A 23429-nucleotide genomic window follows, 5' to 3' on the forward strand; every position below is an offset into this window, starting at 1 on the left:
CCTAATATTTGCTTTTTATCCTTTTGATGTCTGTATGCCCTGTAGTGATTTCACCTTTTTAATATAGGCAACTTTTGTCTTCTGTTTCCTTTGTCAGATTTGCCAGATGTTGATCTTTTCAAAGGACTGGTTTTTTTGTTTAATCGATTTTCTGTATGGTTTTTGTTTTCAATTTCATTGATTTCTGCTCTTGTTTTGATTGCTTCTTTCCTTCTGTTTGCTTTTGGATTGTTTTGATCTTTTTATAGTTTCTTGATGTGGAAGTTTAGATTATTAATTTGAGACTTTTTCTCTTTTCTAATGTCGGCATTTAATGCTATACATTTCCCTCTCAGCACTGCTTTGGCTGTGTCTCATATATTTTGATTTTTCTTTTTTTTGGCAGAATGTCACTCTGTTGCCCAGGCTGAAGTGCAGTAGTGTGGTCTAGGCTCACTGCAACCTCTACCCGCCAGGTTCAAGCAATTCTCCCACCTCAGCCTCCCAAGTAGTTGGGATTACAGCATGTGCCACCATGCCTGGCTTATTTTTTTATTTTTAGTAGAGGTAAGGTTTTACCATGTTGGCCCAGGCTGGTCTTGAACTCCTGACCTCAAGTGATCCACCCACCTTGGTATTCCAAAGTGCTGGAATTACAGGCGTGAGCCACTGCACTTGGCCACATATTTTGATACATTTTTATTTGACTCAGCTCAGTATTTTTTTTCTTGAGATTTCCTCTTTCGTCCATTGATTATTTAAAAGTATATTGTTTAGTTTCCAAATGTTCAGGGCCCTTTTTGTTATATTTCTATTAAACATTGGTAGTTTGATTCCCTTTTCATTAGGAAGCATACTCTGTATGAGTTAAATTCCTTTAAGTTTGTTCAGATCTATTTTATGGCCCAAGATATGGTCCATCTTGGCATATATTCCATGGACATTTGAAAAGAATGTATATTCTGCTGTAGTGAATTGGAGTGTTGTATAAATGCCAGTTAGATCCAGTTGGCTGATGGCATTGTTGAGTTGTATATCATTGATGATTTATATATTTAGTTATGCTATCAATTATTGAGAGGGGGTATTGGAATTTTTTACTGTAATTATAAATTTGTCTTCAGTTCTGTCAGTTTTTGTTTCACATGTTTTGCAGCTCTGTTGTTTGGTGCATACACATTTAGGATTGCTATGCCATCTTGGTGGATCTTTCTATCATTATATAATGTCTCTCTTCATTCCTGGTAATTTGTTTTTGCCTTATAGTCTACTTTACCTTACCTGATACTAGTATAACTACTTCTGCTTTCTTTTGATTAATGTTTGTATGGTATATCTTTCCAATCGTTTTACTTTCAACCTACCTGTATTGTTATATTTGAAATGAGTTTGCTATAGATAGCATATATATGTAAAAAAGATGAAAAACCATATGTGTATATGTTTGTGTGTGTGTATTAAATAGTCAGTTTGTGTATTTACACTGTTTACATTTAATATAGTGATCTCTTAGGGCTTAAGTCTGCCATTGTATTATTTATTTTCTATTTTTTCTCTCTCATTATCATTTCTCTGTTTTCTCTATTACAGATAGCAGTTCTCTGTTATAAATAACATATATATGTAAAAAAGACAAAAGACTGTGTGTATGTGTGTGTGTGTGTTAAATGGACAATTTGTGTATTTAAACCATTTACATTTCTTATAGTGATTGATATGTTAGGGCTTAAGTCTGCTATTGTATTTTTTATTTTCTATTTTTTCTCTCTCATTATCATTTCTCTGTTTTCTTTCTGCCTTCCTGTGGCTCAACATTTTTTAGAAGGCCACTTTAATTTATTTATGGTTTTTTTTTTTTTACTATTTTTTTGTATCACTTTTTAGTAGGTATAATAGGTATAATGTTACATATACATAGCATATCACAGTCTACTGGTGTCAGATTTTTGCTATTTTGACACGTAAAAACCTTACCTCCCCTTAAATCCCTTTACCTTCCTTGTTTACATAGTATCATTGTCTTGAGTATTTTCTCTGTAACACTGAATTATAACTGAAGGTTATAATTTTGCTTTAACCGTCATACATAATTAGAAAACTCAAGAGCAGGAGTAAAGTCTATTGCGTTTACTCATATTTTTATTCTTTTGTCCTTTCTTCTTTCCTGGTTGTCCAATATATTTTCTTTTATGATTTATTTTCCATTTATAGAGCTTCCTTTAGCCATTATTGCAGGATAGGTCCACTGGTGATGAATTCTTTTAGTTTTCTTTCATCTCAGGATGTCTTGGCTTCCCCTTCATTTAAGATATTGTTACAGGATATTGATTTCAGGTATAACAGTTATTTTCTTTCAACATTTGAAAAATGCTGTGCCGCTTCCTTCTGGCCTCCATGGTTTGAGGTGAGAAATACACTGTCATTTGAATGCTCTTTCTACTACAGATAAGGTCTTGTTTGTCTGTTGCTGCTTTTAAGTTGCTGTTCAGAGTCCCAAAACTTTCCAGGGCTGTGTTTTTAGTTTTTAGTTTGTTTGTTTTGTTTTGTTTTGTCTACTTTGTTTTTCAGATTGGGCAATTTATGTTTTTCTATCCTCAAATTCACTGATTCTTTTCTCTGTTTGCTTCATTCTGCTGTTGAGCCCATCCATTAAGTTTTTAACTTCATTTAGTGGCTGCTTTAATAGCTCAATCAAGTAATTTTTTATTTTTTATTTTTTTGAGATGGAGCCTCACTCTGTTGCCCAGGCTGGAATGCAATGGTACCGTCTTGGCTCACTGCAACCTGCCCCTCCTGGGTTCAAGCGATTCTCCTGCCTCAGCCTCCCAAGTAGCTGGGATTACAGGTGCACACCACCACGCCCGGCTAATTTTTGCATTTTTAGTAGAGACAGGATTTCACTTTGTGGGTCAGGCTGGTCTCGAACTCCTGACCTGAGATAATCTGCCCACCTCGGCCTCCCAAAGTGCTGGGATTACAGATGTGAGCCACCATGCCCAGCCAAGTGTCTCACATGTCCATGTGAAGAGACCCCCAAACAGGCTTTGTGTGAGCAATATGGCTGTTTATTTCACCTGGGTACAGGCAGGCTGAGTCCGAAAAAGGAGTCAGCAAAGGGTGGTAGATTATCATTAGTTCTTACAGGTTTTGGGATAGGCGGTGGAGTTAGGAGCAATGTTTTGCGGGCAGGGGGTTGATCTCACAAACTACATTCTCAAGGATGTGGAGAATTACAAAGAACCTTCTTAAGGGTGGGGGAGATTACAAAGTACATTGATCAGTTACGGTGGGGCAGAAACAAATTACAGTGGTGGAATGTCATCAGTTCAGGCTATTTTCACTTCTTTTGTAGATCTTCAATTGCTTCAGGACATCTGGATGTATACGTGCAGGTCACAAAGGCTATGATGGCTTAGCTTGGACTCAGGCCTGGCACCAAGTAATTTAAATATCCCTTTTATCTTGTTGGCATCTGTTACCTTTTCTCATTCAAATTGAGGCATTCTTGATTCTTGGTGTAACAACTGATTTTTGATTTAAATTTGGACATTTAGGGGTATTATGAAACTTTGGACCTTATTTAAGTCTTCTGTTTTACCTGGTCTTCTTTGGCAATGCTCTAGCCATGGAAGGGGTAGTGCTGCCTGTTACTGCTAGGTGGAATTGAAGTCCAGGTTTCCTATGTGGTCTGTTTGACAGATGAGGAACAGAGTGTTTGTGGATTCTCAAGTGGGTATGGCTATTCCTGCTTGCCTCCGGACCTCCACTGATAACACGCTGTCTAGGAGGAGGAGCAGGAATACCTACTTACTGCACCCCACTTGGCCTCCACTGACATTATGTGGGGATGGCTTTGCTACCATTTGGCAGTTGTGAAAGCCCTGATTCTTCACTAGGCTTCTGTTTTTGTTTTGTTTTGTTTTGTTTGAGATGAAGTCTCATTGTTTCGTCCAGGCTGGAGTGCATTGGCGCGATCTCGGCTCACTGCAACCTCTGCCTCCCGGATTCAAACATTCTCCTGCCTCAGGCCCCCTGATAGCTGGGTTTACAGGCACACACCACCACACTCGGCTAATTTTCATGTTTTTAGTAGAAACAGGGTTTCACCATGTTGGCCAGGCTGGTCTTGAACTCCTGACCTCCGGTCATCCACTCCCCTCAGCCTCCCAAAGTGCTGAGATTACAGGTGTGAGCCACCGCACCAGCCCACTAGACTTCCTCTGTAATCACACTGTCTGGTAGAGGGAGAGACACCTATTACTTCTGGGTGGATATGGAGGTTCAGGCTACCCATATAGTCTCTACTGACTTTATTAGCAGGAGGAGGATCCACCTTATCTTTTAGCCTTCTCTCTCACATCTCCCTGGTGGGGAGGTTGGGTGCCTCATTACAGGCTGGCAATGGCAGGAGCCTAGGTTTCCCATTAGTCTTTGCTCTCATGGTGAGTGGTGGGATGGGGGTGACACTACTTTCTGTCTTGTTTGCCTGAATTAGAGTGGTTATTGTCTAAAAGCTTTATCTTTTAGACAAAAGATAAATGCCTGTGCTGTCTCTTTTTTGGTCCTTTAGCTAGAGAGAGCAGGCTGTTGTTGTTGTTTTGCCTGTATGTGTGTGTCTTTGCCTGTTAGTGTTTCTGGATTGCTAGTTTCTGCAGCACCAAGTCTGAGATATGTAAGAAACACAAGGAAAACTCATAGAACTGACCACTCTGGGTATTCTTGAGCCCTGCAGTACCTAGCTGGTCAGCCTTCTCTCTAACTTTCAAATTCTTCTTGTGTTTGTTTTATATATAATGGTTAATTTAAGATGAGTAAACAAATAACTCGTTTACTCTTTTATCTTTTTTATAATTCTTAGTGAGACGAATGTGGAAAAGTTCTCCATTTTTTCTGAAATGGAAGTTTTATATTAATTGCTCATATGATTGGGATCTGTGCCCCCACCCAAATCTCATGTTGAAATATAATCACCAGTATTGGAGGTGGGGCCTGGTGGGAGGTGATTGGATCATGGGGGCAATTTCTCATGAATGGTTTAGCAAATCCCCTTGGTGCTCTTCTTGAGACGACGAGTTCTCATGAGATCTGCTTGTTTAAAAGTGTGTAGCACCTCCTCCCTCTCTCTCTCTCTTTTGTTTCTGCCCCTGCCGTCTACCTGTTCTCCTTTTGCCTTCTGCCATGATTGAAAGCTTCCTGAACCGCCTCCGCAGAGGCAGAAGCAGTCACGCTTCCTGTACAACCTGCAGAGCTGTGAGCCACTTAAACCTCTTTTCTTTATAAGTTACCCAGTATCAGTTATTTCTAGCATTGTGAGAATGAACTAATACACTTTGTAAAACAATTTTTTTAAAGCTTATTATGTAGTTTTTAAACTTTTAGGTTCAGGGGAACATGTGAACCTAAAAGTTTAGAAACTACATAAATAAATAAGCTTTTTAAAAAGCTTATATAGGTAAACTCATGTCACAGGAACTTGTTGTACAGATTAATCACCCACATATTAAGCCCAGTACCCAATAGTTATCATTTATACTCCTCTCCCTCCTCCCACCCTCCAACCTCAAGTAGACCTCAGTGTCTGTTGTTTCCTTCTTTGTGCTCATAAGTTCTCATCATTTAGCTCTCACTTTTAAGTGAAAACATATGGTATTTGGTTTTCTGTTCTTGCTTTAGTTTGCTAAGGATAACAGCCTCCAGCTCTATCCATGTTTCAGCAAAAGACATGATCTCATTCTTTTTTATGACTGCACAGTTATCCATGGTGTATATGTACCACATTTTATGGCTGCATAGTATCCCATGGAGTATATGTACCATATTTTCTTTATCAGATTGGTCATTGATGGGCATTCAGGTTGATTCCATGTCTTTGCTATTGTGAATAGTGCTGCAGTGAACATTTGTGTGCATGTGTCTTTATGGTAGAATGATTTACACTCCTCTGGGTATATACTCAGTAATGATATTGCTGGGTTAAATAGTAGTTCTGCTTTTAGCTCTTTGAGGAATCACCATACTGTCTTCCATAATGGTTGAACTAATTTTCACTCCCACCAACAGTGTAGGGGTGTTCCCTTTTCTCCACAACCTTGGCATCATCTGTTATTTTTTGACCTTTTAGTAATAGTCATTCTCACTGGATTGAGATGGTATCTCTTTGTGGTTTTGATTTTCATTTCTCTAATAATCAGTGATATGGAGCTTTTTTTCATATGCTTGTTGGCTGCATGGATGTCTTCTTTTGAAAAGTATCTGTTTATGTCATTTGTCCACTTTTTAATGGGGTTGTTTTTCTCTTGTAAATTTATTTAAGTTCCTTACAGATCCTGGATATTAGACCTTTTGTCACATGCAAAGTTTTCAAAAATTTTCTCCCATTCTGTAGGTTGTCTGTTTACTCTGTTGTTGTTTCTTTATGCTGTGCAGAAGCTCTTAAGTTTAAATCTCAATTGTCAATTTTTGCTTTTGTTTCAATTGCTTTTGGTGTCTTGGTCATGAAATCTTTGCCCATTCCTACATCCAGGATGCTATTGCCTATGTTGTCTTCCAGGGATTTTATAGTTGGGTTTTATGTTTAAGTCTTTACTCCATCTTTAATTTTTTGTATATGGTGTAAAGAAAAGGTCCAGTTTCAGTCTTCTGCATATGGCTAGCCAGTTATCCCAGCACCACTTACTGAATGGGGAGTCCTTTCCTTATTGCTTGTTTTTATCAGCTTTGTCAAAGGTCAGATGATTATAGGTGTGCAGCCTTATTTCTGGGTTCTCTGTTCTGTTCCGTTGGCCTATGTGCCTGTTTTTGTACCAGTACCATGCTGTTTTGGTTACTCTAGCCCTATAGTATAGTTAGAAGTCAGGTAGTGTGATGCCTCCAGTTTTGTTCTGTTTGCTTAGGATTGCCTTGGCTATTCAGGCTCTTTTTCATTTTGTATGAATTTTAAAATAGTTTTGTCTAGTTCCGTGAAGAATGTCATTGTTAATTTGATAGGAATAGCGTTGAATCTGTAAATTACTTTCAGCAATATGGCCATTTAAATGATACTGATTCTTCCTATCCGTGAGCATGGGATGTTTTTCTACTTGTTTGTGTCTTCTCTGATTTCTTTGAGTTTTGTAATTCTCGTCATAGAGCTCTTTCACCTCCCTAGTTGGCTGTATTCCTAGGTATTTTTGTTCTTTCTGTGGTAGTTGTGAATGGGATTGCCTTTCTAATTTGACTCTCGGCTTGGCTGTTGTTGGAGTATAGGAATGCTAGTGATTTTTGTACATTGATTTGTATCCTGAAACTTTGCTGAAGTTGTTTACCAGCTAAAGGAGCTTTGGGCCAAAACTGTGGGGTTTTCTAGATATAGAATCATGTCAACTGCAAACAGGGACAGTTTGGCTTTCTCTCTTATTTGAATGCCCTTTATTTCTTTCTCTTGCCTAATTGCTTAAGCTAAGACTTTCAACACTGTGTTGAATAAACTGTGTTGAATAGAAGTGGTGAGAAAGGGCATCCTTGTCTTGTGCCGATTTTCAAAGGGAATACCTAGTTTGTTGAGAGTTTTTTTTTTTTTTTTTTTACGTAAAGTGGTGTTGAATTTTATTGAAAGCTTTTTCTGTGTCTATTCAGGTAATCATGCAGTTTATGTCTTTAGTTCTGTTTATGTGAAGAATCACATTTGTTAATTTGCGTATGTTGTACCAACCTTGCTACCTGGGGATGAAGAATACTTGATTGAGGTGGATTAGCTTTTTGATATGCTGCTGCATTCAGTTTGCAAATATTTTGTAGTTTTTGCATCACTGTTAATCAAGGATATTAGCCTGAAGTTATTTTGTTGTTGTGGCTCTGCCAGGTTTTGGTATCAGGATGATGCTGGCCTCATAGAATGAGTTTGAGAGGAGTCCTTCCACCTCAGTTTTTTGGAATAGTTTCTGTAGGAATGGTACCAGCTCTTCTTTGTACATCTGGTAGAATTCAGCTGTGAATCCATCGGGTCCTGGCCTTTTTTTAGTTGGGAGCCTAATGTATTACTGATTCAATTTTGGAGTTCGTTGTTGGTATATTCAGGGAATCAATTTCTTTCTGGTTCAGTCATGGGAGGGTGTGTGTGTCCAGGAATTTATCCATCTCTTTTAGGTTTTCTAGTTTGTGTGCATAGAGGTTTCTGTAGTAGTTTCTATTGGTTATCTTTACTTCTGTGGGGTCAGTGGTAATGATGAGTCCCTTCATCATTTCTAATTGTGTGTATTTGGATTTTCCCTCTATTAGCCTAGCTAGTAGCTTATCTGTCTTGTTAATTAAAAAGAAAAAATCCATTCCTGGATTTGTTTATCTTTTGAATGGTTTTTCTTGTCTCTGTCTCCTTCATTTCAGCTCTGATTTTTGTTATATTTTGTCTTCTGCTTTCTTTGCAGTTGATTTTTTCTTGCTTCTCTAATTCTTTCCGTTGTGATGTTAGATTGTTAATTTGAGATCTTTCTGACTTTTTGATGTGGGCATTTAGTGCTATGAATTTCCCTCTTAACACTGCCTTAGCTGTGTCCCAGATACTCTGGTATGTTGTATCTTTGGTTTCATTAGTTTCAAATAACTTCTTGATTTCTGCCTTTATTTCACGATTTATCTAAAAGTCATTCAGTAGTATGTCATTTAATTTCCGTGTAATTGCATTCTTTTAAGCAAGTTTCTTAGTCTTGACTTCTGTTTTTATTGCACTGTGGTTCGAGAGTGTGTTTAGTATGGTTTTGGTTCTTTTGCATTTGCTGAGGATAGTTTAATGTTCAATTATGTGATCAATTTTAGAGTATGTGCCATGTGGCAAGGACGAGAATGTATATTCTGTTGTTTTGGGGTAGAAAGTTCTGTAGAGATCTGTCAGATCCATTTGGTTCACTGTTGATTTTGAGTCCTGAATATCTTTGTTAATTTTCTGCCTCAGTGATGTGTCTAATACTGTCAATGGAGGGTTGAAGTCTTCCACTATTAATGTGGGTGAGTCTGTGTCTCTTTTTAAGTCTCTAAGAACCTGCTTTAATCTTTATTTAGGATTGCAACCCCTGCTTTTTCCTGTTTTCCATTTGCTTGGTAGTTTTCCCTTCATTTCTTTATTTTGAGCCTAAGGGTATCATTACTCGTGAGATGGGTCTCTTGAAGGCAGCATACCATTGAGTCTTGTTTTTTTTTTATCTGGCTTGTCACTCTCTGTGACTTTTAAGTGGGACATTTAGCACATTTACATTTAGGGTTAGTATTGATTTGTGTGGATTTGATCCTGTCATTGTATTATTAGCTGGTTATTATGTTGACTTGTTTGTGTGGTTAATTTATTGTGACACTGGTTTGTGTATTTTTGTATTAGTTTATAGCAGTACCTTTCATTTCTGTATTTAGTGCTCCTTTATAAATGCTTATTTAAAAAGACATCACTTGCAATTGTAATGAAACACCCCAGAAATAAATGCAAACAACTGAATTTATTTGCTTTTTAAAAAAATAACTGATTCTCTATATGTAGCCCAAATTAGTTCTGCTATTGCTCAACTTCAATGGTGATTTCATACCTTTCAGTGTAAAAGCATTATCAATAATTATTCAGTCATTTCTCCTAATAGCATTTACTATGTTAATAGTTTCACCTCTCTATGAAGAAACAGTAAATAGTCATACACACACTCAAACACATACATACCCACATGCAGTTATATTTGAGTACTTTTGTTTCTGGGAGAATTGCTGGGGAAAAGGCTGTATATTTTAATTTTAATAGATATGTTTAGACTGCTTTCCAGAAAGGCTGTAATAGAATAATTCACCTTTCCTCCACCAATTTAAAAGTAGCCTTTTCCCTGCCAACAGCACATCTGAATTAGATTTTAAATTTGTACCCATGTGATTGGTATAAAATTATATCTCAGTATTACTTAATTTGTATTTCTTTAACCTTTAGAGTGTATGAGCCTCTTTTCTTATTTCTTGGCCATGTGGATTTGCTCAATTGTGGATTACCCATTTATGACCTTTGCCTATATTTTTCTATTGGGTTGCTTATCCCCTTGTCTATTTATAAAATCTCTTTATAGCTATCTTCTGTTCATACTCTGAATTGGATACATCCTTTCCAAATCTATTATTTGTCTCTTGATTTGTTTACTCTTTTATCTTTTTTGTAATTGCATCTGGGTTTTCATTCTTAATTAAGACGTCCCCTTCCTTTAAATAGTACATGTAGTTTTTAAGATTTCTTTTTGCAAAATTTTTATTGTTTTGCCTTTTAAAGTCAACTCTCTTATCTATCTGGAATTTATTTGTGTATACAGGGTAAGAGTATGTCCAGTTTTCTTTTAAAGGATATTCAGTTGTATAAGCATTACTAATTAAATTGTTTTCCCACTAAAGTGAAATATAGACAATCCTAGACTTATAATGATTTGATGTACAGTTTTTTGACTTTATGATAGTGCAAAAACAATACTGTACTTTGAATTTTGAATCTTTTACTGGACTAGCAATATGTGGTAGGATACTCCCTCATAATGCTGCGTAACAGCAGCAGACTGCAGTGTCCACTTAGCCATATGATCATGGGGGTTAAAACTGATCCCCTATGGTGTACTGTGTCACTATGTTATTTTGCCCAACTATAAGCTAATGTAAATGTTCTGAGTACACTTAAGGTAGGCTAGGCTAAGCCATGATGTTAGTTTTATTAAATGCATTTTCAAACTAAGGATGTTTTCAATATATGGTAAGTTTATCAGGATGTAATCCCATAATAAGTCAACAAGCATTGGTATTTATGGATTCTCTATTCTCTTGTAGGAATTCATTCATTCCTATGCCAGTATATATAGATTTTGTTACATTGGCAGTTTAGTACATGCATATACACACATACACACGGGGTGGTGAAAATACTCTTATGAGGCTGTTTGAGTTTGACTATAGTAATTAAGAATAGAGTTGCTTCTCAGTGTCAAGTCTCCAATTAAAATGGTGTGTGTGTGTGTGTGTGTGTGTGTGTGTGTGTGTGTGTGTGTGTGACAGAATCTCACTCTGTCACCCAGGCTGGAATGCAGTGGTGTGATCTCGGCTAACCCCACCCACCACCTCCTGGGCGCAAGTGATTCTCATGCCTCAGCTTCCCAAGTAGTTGGAATTACATGCATGTGCCACCACATCCAGCTAATTTTGCATTTTTAGTAGAAGAAGCGTTTTGCCATTTTGCCCAGGCTGGTCTCAAAATCCTGGCCTCCAGTGATGCATCTGCCTTGGCCTCCCAAAGTGCTAGGATTACAGTTGTGAGTTACTGCTCCCAGGCCCAAAATGAGATTTAATAAAGAGCCCAATGGATTGCCATCTATTCATAACTACTCTTGATGTTGCCAGATCATATTTCACCTTTGTAAAATATTGAAAAATAAATGTATACCATTTAGTGAGAGCCAGTTTTTTTTATAGATGAGAAAGTTGATACTATTCTAAGTGTTAAGTTATTTGCCCAGTATTATTTAACTATTGCATGGTAAAGTTAGGATTACAACATTAAATTGAAGCTCTTTTTATTGTGCCAAAATGAAATATTTTGTGAAAAGTACTTTGAAAACAAAGGTGTTTGTATCAATGCAAATTGATACGATGGCTATCTCATGATCGTCTCCACAATAGTAGCAGCTCTGAGTTTTATTTAGAACAGTGCAATGGTTTATGTACAATAATACTTGTAGCTAATTATTTATAACAGAACAATTATATTTTGATATTTTCTTTCAGGATATGGACTATGAATAAAATGTTAGAAATTAATTTTATTCTTTAAAAATCTCAATAATTGGTTCTTTTAAACATTTTTTAGAACAGAAGAAAGTTAAAAAACCCAAACCTGAATTTCCTGTATACACACCTTTAGAAAGTACATATATTCAGTCTTATGATCATGGAACTTCCATAGAAGAAATTGAGGAACAAATGGATGATTGGTTGGAAAACAGGAACCGAACACAGAAAAAACAGGTAAATAAACTTTATAAAACTTGTTTTGAGTAAAACATTTACAGAAAAGCACATAAAATATAGGGTTAAAATACAGGGTTAGCTCACAATATAGTACTTTGTTTTATTGCACTTCACAAATACTGTTGTTTTGTTTTGTTTTTGAGATGGAGTCTTGCTCTGTCACCCAGGCTGGAGTGCAGTGGTGCGATCTCAGCTCACTGCAAGCTCCGCCTCCCGGGTTCATGCTATTCTCCTGCCTCAACCTCCCAAGTAGCTGGGGCTACAGGCGCCCGCCACCACACCTGGCTAATTTTTTGTGTTTTTAGTAGAGACGAGGTTTCACTGTGTTAGCCAGGATAGTCTCGATCTCCTGACCTCATGATCCGCCCACCTTGGCCTCCCAAAGTGCTGGGATTACAGACGTGAGCCACTGTGCCCGGCTGGGGTTTTTTTGTTTTTGTTTTTTTTTGTTTTTTTACAAATTGAGGGTTTGTGGCAGCTATGAGTTGAGCAAGTTTACAGGCACCATTTTTCCAAAAGCATTTCCTTCCTTTGTGTCTCTATATAACATTTTGGTAATTCTTGTGGTATTTCAAACTTTTCATTATTTTAACATCTGGTATGGTGATCTCTGATAAGCGACCTCTGACGTTACTATTATAATTATTTGGGGTACCGTGAAGTGCAGCCATACAAGACAGCAAACTTAATTGGTAAATATTATGTATATTCTGCCTGCTTCACTAATCAATCATTCTCTAGTCTCTTTCTGTCTCCTCTGGTCTCCTTACTCTCTAAGACACAGCAGTATTGAAATTAGGTCAATTAATAACCCTACCATGGCTTCCAAGTGTTCAGGTGAAAGGAAGAGTTGCATGTGTGTCACTTTACATAAAAATGGTTAAACTTGGTGAGGAAGGCATGGTTGAAAGCCAAGGCAGGCCAAAAGCTAGGCCTCTTGCACCAAACAGTTAGCTAAGTTGCACATTCAAAGGGCACATTCTTGAAGGAAATTAAAAGTACTATTCCAGTGAATACATCAAAGATAAGCAAGCAAAACAACCTTATTGCTGATATGGAGAAAGTTTGAGTGGTCTGGATAGAAGATCAAATCAGCCACAACATTCCCTTGAGCCAAAGCCTAATCCAGAGCAATGCCCTATCTCTCTTCATTCTAAGAAGGCCAAGATAAGTGAGGAAGCTGCAGAAGAAAAGTTGGAAGCTAGCAGAGGTTGGTTCATTAGGCTTAAGGAAAGCGGCTGTCTCCATAACATAAAAGTGCAGTGTGCAGCAGCAAGTGCTGATGGAGAAGCTGCAGCAGGATATCCAGAGGATCTAGCCAAGATCATTGATGAAGGTAGCTACACCAGCCAACAGATTTTTCAACATAATGAAACAGCCTTCTACTGGAAAAAGATGCCATCTAGGACTTTCATGACTAGAGAGGGGAAGAAGTTGATGCCTGGCTTCAAAGCTTCAAAAGACAGGCTGACTTTCTTGTTAGGGACTAATGCAACTGGTAACTTTAAGTTGAAGCCATTGCTCATTTATCATTCTGAAAATCCTAGGGTACTTAAGAATTGTGCTAAATCCATTCTGTCTGTGCTCTATACATGGAACAATAAAGCCTGGATGACAGCACATCTGTTTACGGCATGGTTTACTGAAGCCCCCTGTTGAGACCTATTGCTAAAAAAAAAAGATTTTTTTCAAAATATTACTGCTGATCGACAGTGTACCTAGTCACCCAAGAACACTAAGGGAGATATGCAAGGAGATGAACATTATCTATATGCCCACTACCACAACAGCCATTCTGCAGCCCATGCATCAAGGAGCCCTTCCAATTTCAGTTTTATTATTTAAGACATATATTTGATAAGGCTGTAGTTGCCATAGAGAGTGATTCTTCTGATGGATCTGGGCAAAGTAAATTGAAAACTTTCTGGGAAGGATTTACCATTCTAGATGCCATTATAAATCATGCAATTCATGATTGATGGGAGGAGGTCAAAATATCAACATTAACAGGAGATTAGAAGAAGTTTATTCTAATCCTTGTGGATGACTTTGACGGGTTCAAGATTTCATTGGAGGAAATAACTGCAGATACAGTGTCAATAGCAAGAGAGCTAGAATTAGAAGTGGAGCCTGAAGATGTGACTGAATTGCTGCAATCTCATGGTCAAACTTGAAGAGATAAGGAGTTGTTTCTTATGGGTGAGCAAAGAAAGTGTTCTTGAGATGGAATCTCTTTCTGGTGAAGATGCTGTGAAAGTTGTTGAAATGACAACAAAGGATTGAGAATATTCTATAAGCTTCACTGATAAGGGAACTAGCAGGGTTAGAGATGGTAAAATGCTATCAAGCAGCATCACATGCTACAGAGAAATCTTTTGTGAAAGGAAGAGTTAATGCATCAAACTTCATTGTTATCTTATTTTAGGAAATTGTCACAGACACCCCAACCTTTACCAACCACCACCCCAGTGAGTCAGCAGCCACTAACATGGAGGCAAGACCCTCTACCAACAGAAAGATTATGATTTATTGAAAGACTCAGATGGTTGTTAATACTTTTTAACAATAAAATATTTTTTAAATTAAGTATGTACATTATTTTTTGGACATAATGCTATCATACACTTAAACTAAGCTATAATGTAAACATAACTTTAAAATTTTTTTTGATTTTTTTTTTGACATAGAGTCTCTCTCTGTCATCCAGGCTAGAGTGCAAGTGGCATGATCTTGGCTCACTGCGGCCTCTGCCTCCTGGGTTCAAGTGATTCTTATGTCTCAGCCTCCTAAGAAGCTGAGATTACAGGCAAGTGCAATCACGCCCTGCTGATTTTTGTAATTTTGGTAGAGATGAGGTTTCACCATGTTGGCCAAGCTGGTCTCAAACTCCTGGCCTCAAGTGATCCGCCCACCTTGGCCTCCTAAAGTGCTGGGATTATAGGTGTGAGCTACCGTGCCTGACTTGTAAACATAACATTTATAAGTACTGGGAAACCAAAAAATTTGTGTGGCTCATTTTTTTACAGTATTAACTTTATTGTGGTAGCCTGGACCTGAACTTGGAATATCTCTGAGGTATGCGTGTATAGGTATGCAGCTCAGCGAACTATCACAGGTGATGCAAGTTAACCATTGCGCAGATCAATGACTAGAATCCAGAAACCATGCTTTCTGCCACTCACTATTTCCTTTCTTCCACAAAGATGATGACGTTCCTGACTTCAGAGTAGTTTTACCTGCTTGTTAGTTTATAAATAGCATCATTTCATATGTAGTCCTTTGTGTATGATTTCCTCTATTCAATATATCTGTGAGATTTATTCATCAGTATATTTGTGAGATTTATTAATAATTGCATATAGCAGTAATTTATTTTCATTGCTGTATAATACTTTATAAATATAGCACAATTTATTTTTGTTGGAGAAATGTGTTTTCAGTTTGGGGCTATAATGAATAATTTCTCTGTGAACAGTCTTGTGCATGCCTTTTAGTACGTATATGTGTAAATTTCAATTTTTGGAGTTAGTTGCAGGGTCAAAGCTCAACTTCAGTAAATACAGTTGATCCTTGAAAAACATAGGTTTAAACTGCTTGGGTCCACTTATACATGAACTTTTTTCCAAAAAATATTTTGGAAAATTTTTAAAAGATTTTGGGTAATTTTTCAAATCTCAAACCATGTAGCCTAGAAATATTGAAAAAATTAAGAAAAAGTTAGGTATGTCATGCATAAAATATATGTAGATACTAGTGTATTTTATCACTTATTACCATAAGATATATACAAATCTGTCATAAAAAGTTAAAACTTAGCAAAATGTACACAAATACTTACCGTACATGGCACCATTTGCAGATGAGGGAAATCTAATGTAGATAGACAAATGTAAATATGCAGTACTAAATCATAACTGTGTAAAATAAACTGTAGCACATAGTGTACCTACTATACTACTATAATAATTTAAAACACCTCCCGTTGCTGTTGCAGTAGGCTCACGTGTTGCAAGTATTGGCTTAAACCTCCCCATGATGCTGATCATCTCTGTGTGAGCAGTTTGTCTCTCCAGTAAATTGCATAGCATAGAAAATGTGATCTATCTTAGTTCTTATCTGTTTTTTATCATGTTTAGTAAAATACTGTAAACCTTGAATAACACCATCGGGCCTATGGAAAGTACCACTAGTGATGCTAGGACTGCTCTCGAGAACCAGAGAAGTCATGACATTACAAGAAAAAGTTGAATTGTTTTATAAGTACAGTAGAGTGAGGTCTGCACCTGCTGTTGGCTGCCATTTCAGACAGACAACAACATGAATTTAGGATACCGATAAATACAGTACATTACTAAAAAGGTATTTTCCTTAAGATATTGTGTTCTCTAGTTTATTGTAAGAATGCAGTACATAAGCATGCAAAATATGTGTTAATTTATTGTCTACATTATTATTAAAGCTTCCAGTCAACAGTAGGCTGTTAGTAGTTAAGTTTTTGGGGAGCCAAAAGTTATACTTAGATTTTCAACTGCCCAAGGGTTGGTGCCCCAGCCTCCATATTGTTCAAGGGTCAGCTGTGTTTTCCAAAAGTTTGTGTCAATTTATATTTTAGCAGCAGGATATGAGTATTCCAGTTACTCTATATTTTTGCCAATACTTGGTCAAGTCTTTTATATTTTAACCATTCTGGTAAGTATGTAGTGATACCTAATTTTGGTCTAATTGGCATATCCTTTAATGAATAAGACTGAACACCTTTTCTTATGGTTATTGGATACTGATATCTTACTGTGTGAAGTGCCTTTCCAAATCTTTCTTTAATTGTGTTGACTTTTTGTTTTTGAGACTGAATTATAAAGAGTTCTTTCTGTATTTCAGAAATAAGCATTTTGCACATATTTTCTCCCATTCTGCTTAGCCTTTTTTTGCTCTTAGTGTTGCCATTTGATGACTAGAACTTACTAATTATTATTAATCAGTCTGCCTTTTCCTTATTTGGTGTTTTCTATGTTCGTGTGTGTGTGTATATATATATATTTTTTGTTGTTGTTGTTGTTGTTGTTGGAGACCGAGTCTCACTGTGTCACCCAGGCTGAAGCACAGTGATGCAGTCACGGCTCACTGCAGCCTCAATTTCCCAGGCTCAAGTGATCCTCACACCTCAACCTCCTGAGTAGCTGGAACCACAAGCATACACCACCACACCCAGCTAATTTTTGAATGTTTTCTAGAGTTTGGGTCTCTCTGTGTTGCCAAGTCTGGTCCAACCCCCTGGGCTCAAGTTATCCTCCTGCCTCAGCCTCCCAAAGTGTTAGGATTACAAGCATGAGCCACCACGCCTGAATGAACAAATATTTTTCTATCTCACAACTATAAAGATTTTGAAGCTTTATTATTTGACTTTAACATTTCCATTAAACATCCTGGAATGTTTTGTTTGTTTGGCATTAAGTAATGATCAAGATTAATGTTTTGTTCCAAAAGTTCTCCAAACCCATGGGCCTGCTACAAATTATTTTAAAAACTGCTTCCTACAGCTCTACAAAGGTCACTTTAATCATAATCCAAGTGCCCTTAACTGTGTAGGTCTGTTTCCAGATGTTCTGCTTAGTTCCATTTATCTACTTGTTCATGCTTATGCTACTACCACACAGTCTTAATCACTGTAACTTCATGATAGGTATCTAGTATAGTAATTTTCCAATTTTGTTTTCCTTCTTTAAGATTGCCATTTTACATTTTCATATAAATGTTTAATGTAGCTTGTTTTCCACAAATTATTCAGCTGTGAGATATGTAATTGGGATAACAATTATATATGTATCAGTTGTAGAGAAATTGACATTCAAATTGTATTAACTCTAAAACCCATAAATAGATCCATTAATTTGGATCTTTTGAAGTTTTTTCAGGCTGGGCACAGTGGCTCACGCCTGTAATCTCAGCACTCTGGGTGGCTGAGGCGGCAGGTCACTTGGGGTTAAGAGTTCCAGACCAGCCTGGGCAACATGATGAAACCCCATCTCCACCAAAAAATACAAAAATTAGCCAGGTGTGGTGACACGCACCTGTATGTAATCCCAGCTACTCAGGAGCCTGAGGCAGGAGAATCTCTTGAACCCAGGAAGTAGAGATTGCAGTGAGCAGAGATCATGCTGCTGCACTCCAGTGTGGGCGACAGAGCAAGACTGTGTCTCAAAATAAATAAATAAATAACATTTTTTCAATAATGCGTTGCAGCTTTTTGTACATATGGGATATTTTTTATTAGATTTATTTTGTGTTTCTAGATGATTTAAGTGGCATTGTGTCTCAAATTTCACTTTCTAATTATATTGAGTATATAGAACTAAAACTGATTTTTGTCTAACAATCTTGTACCTAACAACCTTGCTAAATTTTATTTATTTATTTTTTGGAGACAGAGTCTCATTCTGTTACCCACGCTGAAGTGCAGCGGCACGATCTCACCTCCCTGCAGCCTCCACCTCCCAGGTTCAAGTGATTCTCCTGCCTCAGCGCCTTGAGTAGCTGGGATTACAGGTGCCTGCCACCACACCCAGCTAATTTTTGTATTTGTAGTAGAGATGGGGTTTCGCCATGTTGGCCAGACTGGTCTGAACTTATGACCTCAAGTGATGTGCCTGCCTCAGCCTCCCAAAGTGTTGGGATTACAGGCGTTGGCCACTGCACCTGGATTATTTTTTAGTTCTAATGGTTTCTCTGTATATTATGCATTTTTTCTTATTTGTATTGATTAGAATCTCCAATACAATATAGAAATGGTGATAACAAGTATCCTTGTTTTATTCCCAATCTCAAAGAAAGCTTTCATCACTGAAAATCTTTATTTCATCATTGAAATTGTTTATTTAACTTGTGGCTGGTTGTGATGGCTCACACCTGTAATCCTGAGGTGGGAGGATTGTTTGAGGTCAGGACTTCAAAACCAGCCAGGGCAACCTAGCAAGACCCCATCTCTACAAAATAAATGAATTAGCAAGGCTTGATGGTGCACAGTTGTGGTCTCAGCAAGTTGGGAGGCTGGGGCACGAGGATTCCTTGAGTCCAGGAGTTTGAGGCTACAGTGAGCTCTGATCACACCGCTGTACTCCATTGTCTCAAAAAAAAAAAAACTTTTATCGCTGGGCGTGGTTCTTCAAGCCTGTAATCCCAGCACTTTGGGAAGCTGAGGTGGGTGGATCACCTGAGATCAGGAGTTCAAAACCAGCCTGGCCAACATAGTGAAAGCCTGTCTCTACTACAAATACAAAAATTAGCCGTCTGTGGTGATACGTGCCTGTAATCCAGCTACTCGGGAGGCTGAGGCAAAAGAATCACTTGAACCTGGGAGGCAGAGGTTGTAGTGAGCCAAGATCACACCACTGCACTTGAGCCTGGGTGGCAGAGCAAGACTCCCTCACACACGCAAAAAATAAAACAAAAACAAAACAAAAACATTTTTATCTTGTTACTATTAAATATGATGTATGCTATAGGCTTTTTATAACATTCTTGTTGGAATGTACTTGACAGAACATAAAATTCGCCATTTAAAAATGCACAGACACTTAAGTGGTTTTTAGTCTATTTAGGTTGTGCAACCATTACCACTCTCTGATGCTAGAACATTTTCATCGCATCAGAAAATAAAATAAAACCATATTATTAGCAGTTAGCAATTCTCTGATGTCCCCTCTTCTGGCAACCACTAACCAACTTTCTGTCTCTGGATTTGTCTATTCTGGATACTTTATATAATTGGAATTATACAATATGTAGCCTTTTATGTTTTGCTCCTTTAATTTGGCATAATGTTCTCACGGCTTATTCATATCGTAGTGTATAACAATACTTTGTACCTCATCTCTCTCTCTCTCTCTCTCTCTTTTTTTTTTTACAGACAAGGTCTTACTCTGTTGCCCAGGCTGCCAGGGTGCAGTGGCATAATTGTGATCATAGCTCACTGCAACTTAAATCTCCTGGACTCAAACAGTCCTCTTGAGTCAAATTCTCGAGTAGCTAGGACCACACGCATGTGCCACCAAGCCTGGCTAATTTATTTTTTTGTATGGATGGGGTCTCACTATGTTGCCCAGGCTGGGCTTGAACTCCTGGCCTCAAGTGATCTTCCCTCTTCAGCCTCCCAAATTGCTGGGATTGCAAGAGTGAGCTGCTGTGCCTGGCCTTCATTTTTTTTTGTGACTGAATAATAATGTGTGAATGTGTCTCATACTATTTATTTGTTAATCAGCTAATGGACATTTAATTACATTCTGGGTCTTTTGGCTATGTTACAGCTGCTATGAACATTCTAATACAAGTCCGTGTGAACATAGTTTTGTGGTTTCTCTAGGGATTACAATTAACATCTTAATTTATAGCAGTCTACTTAGAATTAATGCAAACTTTAAAAAGTACAAAAACTTTGCCCCTGTTCCACTTCCCTTTATGCCTGTTCTTATTATTTATTATTGCCACAGATTAAATCTTTATATATTATGTTCTCATCAACCTAGATTTGTAGTTATTGCTTTATGCGGGTGTCTTTTGAATTAGATTTTTAAAAAGAAAAGGAATTACAAGCCAAAAATGTCTTTATAGTGTCTTTTCCGCTTACCTATGTTTATACCTTTCTTGGCATTTATTTTTCCATAGGGAGTTGAGTTACTGTCCAGTGTTATTTTATTTCATCCCTAAGGACACCCTTCTGCATTTGTTGTAGGGCAGGAGTGCTAGCAGTGAACTCTCTCACTTTTTATTTTACTGAGAATATCTAGATTTATACCTCATTTTGAAGGATAGTTTTTTTCCAGATATATTAATTCTTGGTAGAATTTTTTTTCACCACTTTTGATTGCATAATGCTATTACCTGCTGGCCTTTGTCGTTTCGGATTAGAAATCAGCTGTTAATCTTATTGAAGATTCCTCGTAATCATGAGTTACTTCTTTGGGGCTTTCAGTATTGTCCTCTCTTTAGCTTTGATGGTTTGATTATGATGTTCCTTAATATGAGTCTGTAGCAGGAAGAGCTGCAGACAAGAACCCCTCAGACACCGAGTTGTAGAAAGAGAGGGCTTTATTCAGCTGGGAGCATCGGCGGGCTCACGTCTCCAAAAACCAAACTCCACGAGTGAGCAATTCCTGTCCCTTTTAAGGGCTTACAACTCTAAGGGGGTCTGCATGAGAGGGTCATGATCGATTGAGCAAACAGGGGGTACGTGACTAGGGGCTGCATGCACTAGTAATTGGGAGAGAACAGAACAGGACAGGGATTTTCGCAGTGCTTTTCCATACAATGTCTGTAATCTATAGATAACATGACCGATTAGGTCAGGGATTGATCTTTAACTACCAGGCCCAGGGCACAGCGCCAGGCTGTCTGCCTGTGGATTTCATTTCTACCTTTTAGTTTTTACTACTTCTTTCTTTGGAGGCAGAAACTGGGCATAAGACAATATGAAGGGTGGTTTCCTCCCTTCGGTCCATTTGAATTTATCCTGATTGGAGTTCATTGAGCTTCAAATTTTGGAAGGTTTAGACCATTATTTCTCGAAATATTTCTTTTTTTTAATTTTTTAATTTTTTTTTTTTTTTTTTTGAGACGGAGTCTTACTCTGTCGCCCAGGCTGGAGTGCAGTGGTGTGATCTCAGCTCACTGCAAGTTCCGCTTCCCAGGTTCACACCATTCTCCTGCCTCAGCCTCCTGAGTAGCTGGGACTACAGGTGCCCACCACCACACCCAGCTGCTTTCTTTGTATTTTTAGTAGAGACAGGGTTTCACCGTGGTCTCGATCTCCTGACCTTGGGATCCACCTGCCTCGGCCTCCCAAAGTGCTGGGATTACAGGCGTGAGCCACCGCGCCTAGCTGAAATATTTCTTACCCGCTCTCTCCTCTTTCTCCCACTACTCCCCACCACCTTCTGGCACTTCCATTGTTCATATATTGATACGTTTAATGATGTCTCTGAAGATTTATTCATTTTTCCTTTATTCCTTTTTTTTTCTGTTCCGGAGTATTTCAATGTACATATCCTCAAGTTTGCTGATTCTTTCATTTCCTGCTCGTACCTGCTGTTGAGCCCCTCTAGAGAATTTTTTATCTCAGTTATTAGACTTCAACTCCAGAATTTCTATTTTGCCTTTTAAATAACTTAATCTGTTGATATTCTGAATTTGGTGTGCCATTGTTCCCATGCTTTCATTTAATTCTTTAGACATGGCTTCCTTTAGCTCATTGAACATATTTAAAATATATGATTGGCCTGACACAGTGGCTCACGCCTGTAATCACAGCACTTTGGGAGGCCAACGCAAGCGGATCACCTGAGGTCAGGAGTTTGAGACACGCCTGGCTGACATAACCCTGTCTCTACTAAAAACACACAGAAAATTAGCCGGGCGTGGTGGTGGGCACCTGTAATCCCAGCTACTTGAGAGCTTGAGGCAGGAGAATAACTTGAACCCAGGAAGTAGAGGTTGCAGTGAGCTGAGGTCATACCACTGCACTCCACCCTGGGCAACAGAGTGAGACTCCGTCTCAAAAAAAAAAAAGGAAAAAAAAGATGATTTAACATTTTGTCTAGAAAGTTAATTGTCTGGTCTTCCTCAGGCACAGTTTCTATTTTTTTCCTTTATGTCTGCCATACTGTCTCATTTCTTTAGCCTGTAAGTTTTCATTGTTGAAAATTGGACATTTTGGCTGGGCATGGTGACTCACACCTGTAATCCTAGCACTTTGGGAAGCCGAGGCAGGAGGATCACTTGAGGTCAGGAGCTCGAGACCAGCCTGTCCCACATGGTGAAACCCTGTCTCTACTAAAAATACAAAATTAGCTGGGTGTGGTGGTGCACAGCTCCTCAAGAGGCTTAACCACAAGAAGTGTCTGAACCCGGGAGGTGGAGGTTGCAGTGAGAAGAGATCACGCCACTGCACTCCAGCCTGGGTGACAGGGTGAGATTCTGTCTCAAAAATAATAATAATAATGAAAATTGGACATTTTAAATGTTATAAATTAGCAATTATGGAAATCGGATATCTACTTTTTAAAGGACTTGTAGTGTTGGGCTTATTGTAGTTGTTTGTTTTTTAGTGAGTTTTCTGAACTAATTCTATGAAGTCTCTATTTTTTGTTACGTGTAGCCACTGAAGTCTGTTACGTTAGCTGGGTAATCAGCTAATAATTGGAAAGAGATTTTCGTAAATGCCTGGAAGCAAAAATTCTTTCCGTCTTTGCTTTGGGTTCTGTATTGGTTTACAATTCTGCCTTAACACTTTGTTTTGTTTTGTTTTGTTTTTTGCTTCCACATAGCCTTAATGTCAGCAGCAGGTGAGAGCTTAGCTCCTTCTCAGATCTTTCCTGAGTATGTGTGCAGCCTTGAACATGCACACGGCCTTCTAGGTTCCCAGGAATGTCAACATTTCATGCCTCAGCCTTTCCTCTCAA

At 38.1% G+C, this 23429-nt stretch overlaps 1 protein-coding gene across 2 annotated transcripts in view; it reads left to right on the plus strand.

Annotated features, from left to right (window-relative positions):
• DNAJC1 (DnaJ heat shock protein family (Hsp40) member C1) overlaps positions 1-23429 on the plus strand; it is a 232725-nt gene that overhangs the window by 107808 nt on the left and 101488 nt on the right. For both annotated transcript variants that reach the window (XM_023223119.2, XM_023223118.2), the window contains exon 8: positions 11819-11976. In XM_023223119.2, the coding sequence (XP_023078887.1) occupies positions 11819-11976 (158 nt within the window). The remainder of the gene's footprint in view (positions 1-11818; positions 11977-23429) is intronic.

This window comes from Piliocolobus tephrosceles, chromosome 9 (assembly GCF_002776525.5).
Source record: "Piliocolobus tephrosceles isolate RC106 chromosome 9, ASM277652v3, whole genome shotgun sequence".
Lineage (NCBI taxonomy): Eukaryota > Metazoa > Chordata > Mammalia > Primates > Cercopithecidae > Piliocolobus > Piliocolobus tephrosceles.